This window comes from Aspergillus glaucus (genome assembly GCF_001890805.1).
Source record: "Aspergillus glaucus CBS 516.65 unplaced genomic scaffold ASPGLscaffold_8, whole genome shotgun sequence".
In the NCBI taxonomy this organism is placed as follows: domain Eukaryota; kingdom Fungi; phylum Ascomycota; class Eurotiomycetes; order Eurotiales; family Aspergillaceae; genus Aspergillus; species Aspergillus glaucus.
The window spans coordinates 117,172-130,765 of NW_019170460.1; the positions used below are offsets into that span (position 1 = coordinate 117,172).

The 13,594-nt window shown below is 49.7% G+C and overlaps 5 protein-coding genes across 5 annotated transcripts; 1 reads left to right on the forward strand and 4 right to left on the reverse strand.

Moving 5' to 3' along the window:
* Positions 1-257: 257 nt before the first annotated feature.
* On the reverse strand, positions 258-619 carry ASPGLDRAFT_57183 (uncharacterized protein; the record flags this gene model as incomplete). The annotated part of the gene is made up of 2 exons (XM_022548238.1): positions 502-619; positions 258-443 (listed from the first exon to the last, which is right to left on the reverse strand). Coding segments are annotated over exons 1-2 (222 nt in total), but the record flags the coding sequence as incomplete, so codon positions are not given.
* Positions 527-2,974, reverse strand: ASPGLDRAFT_65781 (putative protein kinase; the record flags this gene model as incomplete). The annotated part of the gene is made up of 5 exons (XM_022548944.1): positions 527-619; positions 673-973; positions 2,371-2,712; positions 2,763-2,779; positions 2,903-2,974. The coding sequence occupies 5 exons, from the start codon at positions 2,972-2,974 to the stop codon at positions 527-529; spliced, it is 825 nt and encodes a 274-aa protein (XP_022401662.1).
* Positions 2,975-4,149: 1,175 nt separating this feature from the next.
* Positions 4,150-4,818, reverse strand: ASPGLDRAFT_24844 (uncharacterized protein; the record flags this gene model as incomplete). Its single annotated transcript, XM_022543420.1, has 2 exons — positions 4,150-4,757; positions 4,809-4,818. The coding sequence occupies 2 exons, from the start codon at positions 4,816-4,818 to the stop codon at positions 4,150-4,152; spliced, it is 618 nt and encodes a 205-aa protein (XP_022401663.1).
* Positions 4,819-5,115: 297 nt separating this feature from the next.
* ASPGLDRAFT_124940 (putative nuclear migration protein) lies at positions 5,116-9,131 on the reverse strand (the record flags this gene model as incomplete). The annotated part of the gene is made up of 2 exons (XM_022540526.1): positions 5,116-5,999; positions 6,050-9,131. The coding sequence occupies 2 exons, from the start codon at positions 9,129-9,131 to the stop codon at positions 5,116-5,118; spliced, it is 3,966 nt and encodes a 1,321-aa protein (XP_022401664.1).
* Positions 9,132-12,038: 2,907 nt separating this feature from the next.
* On the forward strand, positions 12,039-13,142 carry ASPGLDRAFT_45922 (haloacid dehalogenase, type II). The gene has a single exon (XM_022546343.1). The coding sequence runs from the start codon at positions 12,222-12,224 to the stop codon at positions 13,014-13,016; it is 795 nt and encodes a 264-aa protein (XP_022401665.1). The 5' UTR covers positions 12,039-12,221; the 3' UTR covers positions 13,017-13,142.
* The last annotated feature ends 452 nt before the right edge of the window (positions 13,143-13,594 follow it).

The following is a 13,594-nucleotide window of genomic DNA, read 5'->3' on the forward strand; positions in this document are numbered from 1 at the left end:
GGTTAATAATCATTCTATCGGCAGTAATCCAGCCTCCTGTGGACTGTGTTCGGGTTTCGTAAAAGACTTATACTGTAGTCGAAGTGCATAGGCAACAAACAAAATAGTGAAGAAACCCATGACACTGTACAAGAGTACAGCTGGGTTCAACACACACCATCCACCGAAGATGCAGGTAATGAGTATGATTGCCAGTAAAGGCCTTGTTTATTCCAGCCATTTTGTTGGTTAATCAGCGTTTTTAGGTGAGTGGGTAGCGTGTGGGAGGAGAATGCGCCTGTCACGGCCACAGGCAGCAATGCCGTCATTCTGTAGCCTGGCATAAGAACAAAAGTTCTATCTAAGCAGTCACGCCGTAAGAAAGGCTGTCTTATCCTCCAGCTTGGTCTCGAGAGCTTCCAGTGTCCGGTCGTGTGGTATAGGTGCAAGGCCCAGCCAATTTCCTGGCAATGTCAATTAGAATTGACATCAAGAATACTAGGTCACTGTGCAAAAACATACCCTGCTCATCCCAGAAATCCGCTCTTCATTCTTCATTCCTAGCTAGAAACTCAGGCGGTGGTGGTCCAAGTGCAGCAATGAGCTGGGCTATATGAGCAGCGTCATAGAGATCCCAAGCCTATAGATGCTCTTAGTCCATGAGAAAATGGGTGTAAAGACTAGATGACATACCGTAAGGCCAACGCTCCAGCTATCAACAGGGTAGCTCCAACTGAAATAATGCAACGTTTTCGGGGCTCGATACTCCAAGGGCATGATATCACCGGCATGCGGTCCAGGGCCGATTCTGGCTTCTCCAAAATCCGCTAGCAGCATCGGTCCTATATCAGGTCGCATGGCGTGAGAGAGATAGATCGTCCGAGTAGCATAGACCACTTTGCGAGGCATTAGGGATGAGAACTCCCTCTCTTCGAGTCTTTGCAGCATACTGTCATCATCGATGCCCAAAAGCATGTTTCCCGGGTGTATAGTTCTAGGACAAAAGTCTACGTAATTTCCCGCAACTACGAAAATATATATAATCGCCAAAACATTTCTTTTCCCATAAAACAACCAAACATCAATATTTTTACTAGATAATTAAATATGTAATAGATAAGTAGCATATAAATGGTAGAATAGAATAAAAATTTAATTAATAATGTGTATACCACCCCTTTGCCTCTAAACTGCATTAACACGGTTCTCCATCGACCCTACCAACCCATCAAAAAATTCCTGTCCTAAACTCTCCCATGCATTCTCCATGGCCTTATAAAATTGCTCTTTCAATTGCTCTTTGGTCCCATTAAATAATTCAAGGTCTGGATAGAGCATATATCTACGCTCTTTCAGCTTGGCCCAGGCATGTTCAATAGGGTTCAAATCAGGCGAGTAGGGCAGCAAGTCAACAAGAGAAATACCATGCTCATCAAACCAATTATTAATAATATTGGCTGTATGTATGGGAGCATTATCTTGCATGAATTCCATACCAGATTCCCATATAACAGGTAGATAATCCTCAATAATTTCCAAATAGGAGCGTGAAGAATACCCTCTTCGAGCAGATTCCTCATCCCGACTCATTCAATAGATTTCAGTATGGCCACCACCCCAGATCGCTGCCCAAATCATGATAGATATTCCTTTGCTTTTGGTGTACGGAATAATATGCTTTTTTTTTTTTTTTTTTTTCCATTTTTCATTGAAGTGGTTGAGCCGCCATACCCATTGATTCTTCTTCCCTTTGCCAAGCTCAACAGAGCATTCATCACTCCATATAATCTTGCTCCACTGCTCATATGTCCAATCCTTGCGCATGTATGCCCATTCATAGCGTAGTTTAGCTATTTCTTCAGTTAACTGAGGTCTTTTTTGTGCTCTCCAGTGGCCATACCCAGATTCTTTTAACATGCGTTCAACAGTGCGTGTAGAAATGGGCATCCCAAGTAATTTGCAGATATCTTCAGTTTTGATAAAGGGATCCCGCTTAATTTGTAAAAAAATATATCGCTTATCAGCATCAGAAAGGATCTCTGGCCGTCCAATGCGAGGAGAACTAGTGCCGGTGGTGGAGGACTGATATGTTTGAATGGTGGTTTGAATTGTTGTATACGGTAAATTCATTTCGCGCTGAATATCGGCCTTTTTCTGGCCTGCAAGGAATCGGCCAACTATAATTCCCCGTTGGAAAGGTTCTAATTCCTTTCTATTAGTTCTATTAGAACTAGTAGATCGTAAAGGGGCGCGAGGCATGGTGTAGGTGGTTGAAAAGAGGATGGACAATATCAAGTGGCGCGTCGCGCGACGCGGAATTACGTAGACTTTTGTCAGGTGACTGTACATCTATAGCGGTATATAAGCAAAGTAAGTGCATGACAATAGAACAAGCGAGCAATACCGGTATGAGCAACCTCTCCATGGGCATGCAGAAGATCCAAGGCCTTAAGAAGTCTAATAATCGTGGCCCTGACGAAGCCTTCCTCAAATCCGCCCTTCCAGAAGACCAATCTCAAATCGCGTAGGCTCATTTGCGCGATTTCAGAGACAAGGACGATATGTTTTCCATGTGTTCTACTGATCTCAAAAGAGTCTAACAATTTTCGAATGTTGATTCGTTCTTGGTGTGGACTTCCCGTCATACGGCCGGCAAGATGGCGATAAACATAGAGCTCGTGGTGAACCAACGATGAATACACATATACCTTCAGTACAACATATTGATAATCTCTAGACGAGTTTAGCTAGGAACCATGACCGTTGGCTCAGTATGTACTTACTTTAGATCCCGGGCTAGCTAAATCGTCGACGAGACACCGAATCTAAGCTTTGCAAGAATTTGATAGCGATCCTGAAAACCCTCTCCCAGTCGAACAGGGTAAAATCAATCCGCTCTATAATCAGGCAGCTCCTCTTCAACAAGTTTGTCAAGCTCGATGGTTTGAAAGCCGCTAGTAGGAAGCGACCGGGGCTCTTCTACCACTGTTGGCATTGTTCTACCAGTTGACTTGGCTGAGAACCGTCTGGAAAGAGAGAATACACCCATGTGGATTGTTCTTGACTGTAGACCTAAACTCCGTATGAAAGAAGCCATGTTGATAGCATCTATTGCGCTACTCGTTCGAGCAGTTATAAGCGTAACACGAATTCATAGGTCACTTTAGTTTACCGCGTTTATTCAACAATGCAGCATTCTGATATACCATCCCGGTCTATAACAAATGTGAAGCTGCTATTCAAAATCCTGCCGCATAAGATCTAACTTGCTATTGTACTGTAGCTGGTGCCGCGTTGATAAACCGGACTTCGAGGGCTGGGAATTTGGACGTTTGGTCTCTTGCTTTGCGAGGTAAAGTTGACTAGATAAATGTCCAGTCCAAGTATTGTGAGATACTTGTCTGCCTGCCTGAAGGCGGTGTCAAAGTCACCGTGACCAGTTGCTCGTCACCTCGTTCGTGCATGTTCAGTTGCGTGTAATGATATTCCTCAAAGTGATACGCCTCAGAGTGGAAAACGTATGTACATTTTCCTCAGTACTGAGGTCCGTGTCGTCATCGTATCCAATTGTGGACAAAATTCCTATGTTAAAAAGGTGCTCTTGAGAAACGTTCAACGGACTAGGGTTTGTGTGATAACTGGAGACTCCCTTATGGTTTCTTCGCGAACGATCTGCGGCACAGTGTCATTAAAGGTCTCTTTTCGGTGAAGGCAGGCATTTTTCGGAAGATAGCCTTATTGAAGGGTGATAGAGAGTGCGGCTATCGGCACTCCAGTCCAAGTTGGAATGTACCAACGCCGGTATATGCAATGGCACTCGTGGCGAGCCAGTCCAGAAGTTCCGCTGTTTCAGGATAGTCCTAAACAACCTGCAGTTCATCGAATAAGCAGGTCTCATCGGCCGAATAAATGCCATTATTCTCAACTAAACGAATCCTGAATTCGTCCGGAACAAGATATTCACGGAATATGGAATGAGATAGATACATGGCTGTAGAGGTCTGCTCCTCCTGACTTCGCCATGCGGGTCGCAGCTATAGCGCCCTCCAGCCGTATAGGTCTGGCACTGGTATAATTGCTTGATGATTGCTGTATAACCACAGTTACCGAAGAAAGCATCTGAGTAGGAAGTACTCTATCATGGACACGATGGCACATCGATTCTGTCATTTATTCTTCCTTACGTTTTTCCAGCTCTCGTGCGCAATCCGGCGATAATGAGCCTTTCAGGATTGCCAAAGCAGATGCCATATCCATTCCATTCCGACCCAACTCCTCCAAAACCATTGTCAAGTTTTGCGTTTTCACAATCGGCCCTTCACTCATATTTATTATCTTGGACAGCGGCTTGAGTGCAAGCACACTCCTCTCTTCTTCCACGTACAGCCGATGCTCTGTCAGGGGAATGGTCGAGTTTAGGAGACTGGAAGTAGATTCGGCCTCAACAAGCTCGGTTTCTTTGGTAGTCTCCTTCTGAGAGTTTTCCTGGGGGGAAACGATTCGGTAGGTCACTGTGAATTGGAGGCCGAGGGGCATTTCTTCCGAACAGATGACTCCGTCCCCTTGTGACGTTAATGTGGCTTTGGTAGTCGCGTTTGACGGACCGATGGTGTACGTGGTTGAACGCGAGTCTGTACGTTTTTCCTCGAGCACTTCAGTGGGCCAAAACACCTGCGCGAGCACGGAATGGTCGTGTAAGATGCCGAGGACATGTTGCGTATCGAGAGCTTCTGGGATGGGATAGTGCTCCTTTTTCGCGGTTTTGGTTGAGTAGAAGACTTCATCTGGGTTAGTCACTTCTGGGCATGTGGATAATGAAAGGTACTCACAGGAAGACATGTTGTTTGGTCGTTCGTACTTGTAGTTGGGGGGAAGTTGGTTAGAAGTCGGACGAAACCAAACAAAGCAACCGTAGGTAGACTTTACCTTATCTCCACTGTACTTTTTATAGGTGGATCATATGTGAATATGGGCTGATTCCCTGACATCATGATTATTATAACTATAGTAATTAACAATAACTATCATGCAAATGCCAATCATGCTAACATACAAAGTGGTATCCCAAAAGCCAAACAAAATGCCTCTATACAAACAAAATGAAAACCGAAACGAATGTACAATTACACATTACGATCAAAAACCCTTAAACGGATCCTCAAACCTCGACCCAGACGTCTCAAAGCTCCCCCTCGGCTGCGGATACCCATATCCACTCGACAACCCCGAACTCCACTGACTACTCGACGGTTTCCTCCGATGTCTCTGCCCCTGCCTTGAGCTCCCACGCGGCGGCCGATTCGCATCCGTCTGGTCAATAAACGCCTCCATACGGACTGTCCCGATAGCATCGAAGAAGTTACTCGTCGCGCTGCCGGCCACGCTGGATGAAGGACCGCTGGTCTCAGAGGTGCGCCGGCTGATGCTTGTGCGGGTGCTGTTTGGGCCGTTGGTTGGTATTGAGGGTGGGTAGATGGCGTCGAAGGAGTTGTTATTAGATGCTGGGCCCATGGCGGAGAAGTTGCGCATGGATGATGGTGGTGGCATTCGGGGCCCAGTGTTGCTGCGCTTGCGGTTGTGTTTGCTCGAAAACATGGGGACTGTTGGGGGAGCGGCGGCGTCGAACATTGAGTCGTTGTCATCCATGGGGTCTTCGGGGACTGGGGCTGGTTTGTTGTTGTTGGCAAATGGACGCTTGGGGTATGCCCGGGGGAACTTGGCTGCCTTGAAAGATTCGCGGATGGGGTTCTTGCGTATGCTGCCGGTTGAGGCGGGTGAGGCGTTAGCCTGCGCTTGCGGGATTGGTGGGAGGTTTGCGATTTCATCCAGGTCCATGGAGGAATGGCTTAGGAAGGAGAGGGCTGTGAGCCAGACATAGTGGCGTTCCATGCTTGTCGCGGTGAACTTTAGTGCTCGTTGGGGTGTGAGGACCAGGATTGAGCGGTTGAATTGGCTTGCTGGACTGGAGCCCTTGGGAAGAGGGTTGTCATCTTTGACGTCGAGGACGGATTGAATCGTGACTGTTTTCAATTAGTATCCTGTTTGCACCGAACAGGGGGTAGGGACTTACACTTCCGACCACTCTTGCCCAGCAACGCCGGCCCGCTGGTAGGCTGCTTGCTACTCCATATGATAGCCCGTTCATACGGGGCCAACCAAACCCATCTCTTGTGCCTCACGCCACTATTCGTGATACTCGCCGACACCTCATCTGCATTCCGACCCTCCCAGTTCTCCTTCGGCTCAGAGGAGTTCCCAAACGACTTTCGCCGGACGTACTTGAACATCCACTCGCCAATCATAGTCTGCGCAATCGCGTCGACCACGCTCGTCTGCTGAATCGATGTGGCCGTCGAATCCTGTCGTTCACGATCGAATACACTGCCACTACCGCTGCCACTGCCACTGCCACCACCATTGCCACGGTTAACACTATTGACACCACCGTACGCAACGTCGCGCCATATAGATTGCCTCCGCTGTGCCGGATGCGGCTGGTCTTCGATAATATCATCGAAAGGCAGCGACGGCCGCCTGGGGCTATCAGCCGAGGAATTCGATACACCGGGGGATGAGAAACTACCAAACACATCCGGCTGGGAACCCTGCGAGACAGTGGTCGCCGACCGGACCCGACGCAGAGTCGGCTTTCTGTTGATTGGGGGGCGAGGACGATCGGAGAAATTCCTGCTGTTGTATGACGGCGTGGGGCTATCTCGTCCGTCGCTGCAGGTAGTGGGGAATCCCCTCGAGCTGTGTCGGATTGGGACGGGGAATGGGGGCGCGACGCTGGTGGTACTAGCGCTATCGGTGCTGGGGTCACTTGCGCTGTGGACTCGCTTCTTTTGGTGCGCGGCTGCACTGTTGGTGATCATGGCAGCCCGGCGGATATCTTGCTGTCGAGCCGCGGAGCCCTTCCTGTGAGAAGATACGATAGACTCAGTACCATCATTGTTAACCGACGATTCAAGCTGCATCTTAGCATCGGAGAGATGCTCCTCGATCTCAGGCAGGGTAGTGTTATCCAATGAAGGATGATGCTGTGTCGACACCATCTTCCCTCTCCTGAGAGTATACGTCGCAGTAGGACGATTCATCAACTCATTATCGCTAAACATATCCATTTTCTTGTCGAAATTCTCTTCATCGCTCAGGTCCTCAAACCCAGCAAAGAGACTACTCGTCCTTGGCGGCCGGCGCATACCCGGCGTCGATCCCTTGGACAGAGGCCCATTATCGTTATTCCCAGGGTAAACCTGGATCCTCCCCAGCGGTCTCTCCGAAGAATCGCTGGGCCGCCTTTCAGCAGACGGCATTGGCTTGCGCTGAGGTTGAGGTTGAGGTCTCTTCTCTTCCTTACTCGCCCGAGGCATGGGCATGCGGTACGGCTGAGATTGCGTAACCCGGGCCTCATTCCTGAGCGGGATGTCAGGGATAGCTGACGGTAATAAGCTCGCGGGGAGTTTCACGGGCCGTTGGTCGATCCGGATCTCCTCCGTTTGGATTGCAATCGAGTTGCCCTGGATGGGTTGGGTGGTCGTTTGACAGGATGCGCTCTTTGTTTGCGGGGGTAGTACCACGCTGCTGCGCGGCGATGGGGGCTCAGAGAGGGGTGGGTGGATTGTAATTGTTGGAACTTCCATGCCAGGAGAGAGGGCGTCCTGCGGGGACAGGCTGTTCTTCTTCTGGGTCTGGGGAAGACCGCTTGGCACAGACTCTGTCTGCGTAAATGCGGAAACCATGGTGAGCTGGACAGGAAGTGATTGCGGTGATGATGTTGGCGATTCAGGGAGTTTTGGTGTATAAGGAGGACTGGGGAGGTCGCCAACAGTCTGGCATGAGGCCGATACCATATCAATGGTCAGAGTCAGAGTGCTGCTGTCCTTTGCCTGGCTGTCTTTGACGGCAGGCAGGCTTTGTGCCTTGGGCGGTGGTGGTGGTGAGTATTGGGTTCCAACGTCGCGATACACATGAGGCGACGCAGGGAGAGGAATCTTGCTCGGACTCTTGATTGATTCCTGAGCCGCATCGCCATCAGTGCTACCGCGATTGCTTTCAAGTCCGAGACCAAGGATCTTCCTCGCCTTCATTCCCACGATATGCGACATCTGGGAATGCGCTGACGCAGGTCGCGCTTCTTCTGGGAGGGCTCCGGGTGAGTCGGAAATCGAATCATCGTCTAATGTAACGAACTCTTCGTCGTCGCTGAATTCGAGCTCCTGAGCGAGATTTAAGCTGTTATCGCTCTTGTTTTGAATGTTGGCGAGGCTCGCGACGGAGTATCTGATATTATGCATGTCGCCTTCGTCGGAGCTTATGCTCGTCATGCTGGCGCGCCGTCGGCCCTGGCTGCTGGAATAGATACTGGCTGTGTCGCTGTTGTCCTTGATGTGGTTCGCGAGATGTTCGTTACTTTCAGCCCTTGGTGTCTCGTTGGTTGAATTGGAACGAGCTGCCTGGGCGGCAAGTTCATTCAAAACAGTCTTGAGACGATTCTCAACGACATGGACCTTGCGCTCCAGATTCCTCCGTTCATTATCCCATGACTCGCGCTCGCGGTCCCAAAACGACTGGGTCCGCTCGATATCCTCTTCGCGACTGCGAGCCTTCTTCTGGCTTTGTTCCAGCTTCTTGCGGATGTCGGATATGTTCTCTAGTGCGTCGTCCCGCTCCTTGGCCAGTTCGGTCAGTGCGGACGAGGATCCACCTTCGAGCAGTTTCAGCTGGTGTTTCAGCGATCGCGTCTCCTTGGAGCTATGCGATAGGCTCGCGGTCAGATCTTCGTTTTCCGTCCGACACTCGTCCAGACTCCGTTCGAGGATATCTATCGACTTGGACTTGCTCTCCGCCTCGCGGCGCAGATTCAGGATCTCGCCTACCAACGAGGCATGCAGCGTCGGTGTGAATCTTCGGGGATCGAATGGTCTTAGCCCCTCGTCCTTGGGGACGTCTTCAATGTCCTCACTATTCCTATCAGGGGAAACACTCCGGTTTGGCCCGGAAGTAGGCGATATCGAAGATGGTGTTGATGAAGAGTCCCTCCGCTCGAACCACAGTGAAGACGTCTCCCCAGGCCCATGTCTGATAGGCGTTTCAGCCGGGGTGTAGGCGGAAGCCTCGGAGGCTTCAGAGGAACTTTGGCCGGTGCTCATGGCGATGGATCAATGATGCGCATCAGATATCTCGAACAATCCACCAAAGTAGCCGCGCAGCGGACAGTCTATAGATCCCGATATAGGTCAGAGCTGTCTTTCAAGTCCATTCATACACTCCGAGGACGCGATGGTATGAGGGAAATCGTGGTGGCAATGTGCGATGGCAGAAATCAATGCCCCCTGCTGGTCTGTGGTCCTGAATATGGCCGGCAATGCTCTCGGAGGATTATCTAGATGGATTGTGAGATGCCAGCCACTTCTGTTCATTGCGCAAGCAAGGGAAACATATTGATCAATACCCAGCATATCCGACTAACCGAGACGCAGGATTTTCAAAGGAGGTACTTACCTCATACCAATTGGCTCTATACAATAAAGTACAGGGGATCAATGGAATGGGGCACTGCAATAGAGTGCTCTGATAGAACGAGCACGGACTGAACAACAGCCCTTCGCTTCTTCTGCCGAAATCGACGTTCACAATATGAGAAAAAAGAGTAAAAGAAAGTTCGCGACAGCCCCGAGAAGATAAAATCCAAGATCGTCAAGATACACTCTGCGACGACAGCTGACGGAGGCACGGCTTAGGATCAGCGTCGCTCTGACGACAACTGACAGAGACAAGCTTGGAAAAGGGAAATTGAAAGTGTAAAAGAGCAAGCACGAGTAGTAACTCGAGGAGGGAGGGACTGAATGAGGGGAGGGGGATGGTGTTCGGGAAAGCCGTTGACGTTAAGATCACTGTAGGATCAACGAGCATACGGCCGAAATGAGGCAAGTCCTACGAGGGACAATCCCAGAGCAGCAAGTCTAGTACGTACTACGGAGTACTCTAGTCTGGGATCCTCGGTATTTTTGATGATGCACTATGTACCCGTACCTTGTGCTCATGCAATCTGCGTGAGTTGCGTTAGTTAGCTCCAGGGGTTATCACTCCATACTCGATATGGCATACGCCGTAAGTAGTTGATCCATAGCATATTCCATATTAGGGGGTTATTATAGACTTTGGTGCTGAAGTTTGGATAACACTCCACCGGAGCTGCCACGATGCCCCGAGAGTAAACCTTGGCTCTAATCCGCGCTTGATTAGACCAATGTAGACCATCATAATAGTGATTGAAATTGGAAAGGGGAAGTCAAAAAAAAATATATATATATATAAAACAAAAGACTTGTTATTCAGACTTGGACCACACCGACCGGACTGTGGCATTATTGCCTGCTAGATTGCATTCTGCATTCAAAATCGCATATAAATGAATGCATTTACTGCAATACTGCAATATGTACTGCAATAATGACTAGAACAATATAAATAGAAAGAATCATACAATCCGCACGGCTAGCCACCCCAGAAGGGGAAATTTGGAGTCTCCAAGACTATTGATCACCAGCAATCCTCTCTCAGGGTGCTGTCCTCCAGTATGGGGGAGTTCGTCCACCCGGAGGTCCACCGGAGCTGAAAGGACCACTTTGTTGCCTGTTTCAGCATCAAGTCAGACATCCGGAGGCAATAGCTGAGTCCTTCGCATGACAGTCTCCTGATACGAGCGGCAGTGGAAGAGTTCAGCCGAAGCGATCGTCGAGACAAAATTAAGCAAACTCAAATCGCCGTGTTTCAAGGCCCTCGTCGTGGACTGTGTCGTATCCGACTCGTTGGTAGGTTTTCGCTGGTGCGAGTGGGAAATTCAGCCGCGCTATCCGGCGCGTTCTGATGGTCGCGTCGCGTTCGAGTCATAAGGCTTGGATAGTTGTAGGTGCTAGTGCTCGCGGTGCAGATACGGTGTATATAGTACAATAACACTCTGCTAGAACATGCGCAATCGATAAGTGGCATACAGATGCATGCTTCCCCTCAATAATCACCAGACTCCATACAAAATAAACAGGAGAATCCTCCGACCGAAAAGGGGCGGGTCTGAATCCAACTTTTTGGTACGCGTTCTTGTCGGAGATTACGTCGGGTGATGGAGGTGCCGATGACCTCCTTTTTTGATAGGAGCTGCATTTCGTCACATCACATTATTGCACTTGTTTTGCACTCGTCTGGAGTGCATATTCGGAATGGTAGTGGTTGAGTTCATAGCCACCGACAATCCATACCGCGTACACCGTAGTCTGCACGTTATCTGGGCTATGCACTGAATGTACAGGGTTCTCTGCATAAGCATGTTCCGGCATTTAATTCAAGTAATTTCGCAACGGCAAGGGATCGATCACATCGACCTCGCTACGCTCTCGGACGCTGCTGGACGCTGTTGGAGAACATTCGGAGATTCTACGGAAAACGGAGCATTATTGAACATTCATAGACCAGTTGGAAGCACCGGATAGCACTCTTGTTAATTGCCAGCCTTGCTAGCTCATTATTATTGTCCCTGTCTGCTCGTTAGAAGCATTGCACCGAGTACAGAGTCCTCTCTGCTCCGTGCTCCATACCAAGCCGACCCACAACTCAGGGGATACGTAGCTCCCTGCTCAAACAATGATACTCCCTCCACCCGGACTGAAGGATACAAAGGAATCCTGCTCAGACTATCAATTGGCCTCGAGGCTGGTGAACACCTAGCACTAGCACCTCCCGGACCGAAACATTGACATTCCCCGAGTGGCCAGGAGATGCCGATATCAGTGAAACCAGGGTCTGCGGGTGAAGTCCGTTGTCCGTTCTGGCCATTGATATTAAATGTGCCTCGCCGTGACCGTTGAACCAGGGTGTTCCCTTTCCGTAACCCCTAACTGGCCGATAATCAATATAATCAATACGTACTAGTCGAGGCTCATTCCAACCACATGTATGACAGCGGCTAACCGTGCGCGAGCACTGGTCAGTGCTGTTGGCGTTGGCCAGAGCAGAAATTGCACCATAACGGCATTCATTTGGAGCAGACCGTGATGTGATGCAGCATGCAGTTAGTTAGTCTTGCATATGCAATTCCAACTCCATTCTCCAAATTGGTTTCATTGGACGTTGTACTTTTGTCATGACTAATCCGACGTCCTTTGTCCGGTAGTGAAGTACGGAGTACACTCCTCTACTATGTACAAGAATTACTCCACACTTGTCCAGCACAGTTGAATACAATGTCGATCACCAATCCCCCCAAAGCCCTCTTCTTCGACGTCTTCGGCACAGTCGTCGAATGGCGCTCCTGCATTACTACGGCCCTCTCCCAAGCCGCCCATCATGCCCTCTCCGATCCCCGCAAAGACCTCCCCGCTACCACGCGGGCCCGCGCCTCCGCCATGACTCCCACAGACTGGGAAACAATCGCGGAGACGTGGCGGGCGTCGTATGCCAAGTTCACTAGCACCTGGGATCCCCAGTCACGGGGCGGGTTTATCTCAGTCGATCAGCACCACTACACGGCTCTACAAGGGATACTCGAGGAGCGGGATCTAGGTGATCTCTTCACGGATGAGGAGCGGTGGGGCCTCGCATTATGTTGGCATCGACTGGAGCCAAGGGCTGATAGTGTTCGCGGGCTGGAGCTGCTGAACACTCGATTCCGGACGTGCACGTTGTCCAATGGAAACGTCGCTTTATTACAGGATCTCGTGCGGAATGGCGGGCTGCCGTTCAAGGATGTTCTCAGCGCGGAAAATTTCAGGGCGTATAAGCCTTCGCCAAAAGTGTATCTAGGTGCCGCGGAGAGATTTGGGCTGCAACCGGGTGAGTGTGCGATGGTGGCGGCGCATTTGTCGGATTTGAAAGCGGCCAAGGGGCAGGGGTTCCAGACAGTTTATGTTGAGAGGGATCAGGAGGAGGCGTTTAGTGCTGAGGAGGTGGCAAATGTGAGGGAGGAGGGTTTTGTTGATATATGGGTTGGCTTGGGGGAAGGGCTCATTGAGGCTGCTAGGCGGTTTGGCATACTGTGATATGAATAACGAATACATGATAATGCGATACTTCCAATGCTTCATTAAAACATGCGAGTGCAATGGACGTCATAGCTATCTATACAAAGGCCAGCTAGGTATATCATAACGTCAGTAATTTAATAGACCTCATCCTGTAATCGACATACATCGAATTAGATGGAAAGGAACTAATAGCCAGTTACAGAGTACTACATAAGCCGTTCAAAAGAACACTAACCGCCACTATACTCCGAGCAAATCCTTTACCATGACATCGGAGTGCAGAGTATCCATTTCCATGTGCCCGGTAGCCGGTGGAGTCTAGTAGCCGATATATCTCCCGGGGCATGTCTTCCGGGTTCCGCGAACAGCTCGACGGAGCACTGGGAATTATGGATAGGAGTAGGATGACCACTAGAAGGCTTCTGATTCTGTCGATCAGCACGCCCCCAACAGTGACAACGAAGCAGATTATCATTATTGACTTGTTACGGAGCACATATTCCGTACCAACTATTGACTACCGGGAGACGGGACGAGCCGTTGTCACGGGTGGCAGATGTTGTGCCTGGTATGAAAAGGGGCTCGAGGGAGTA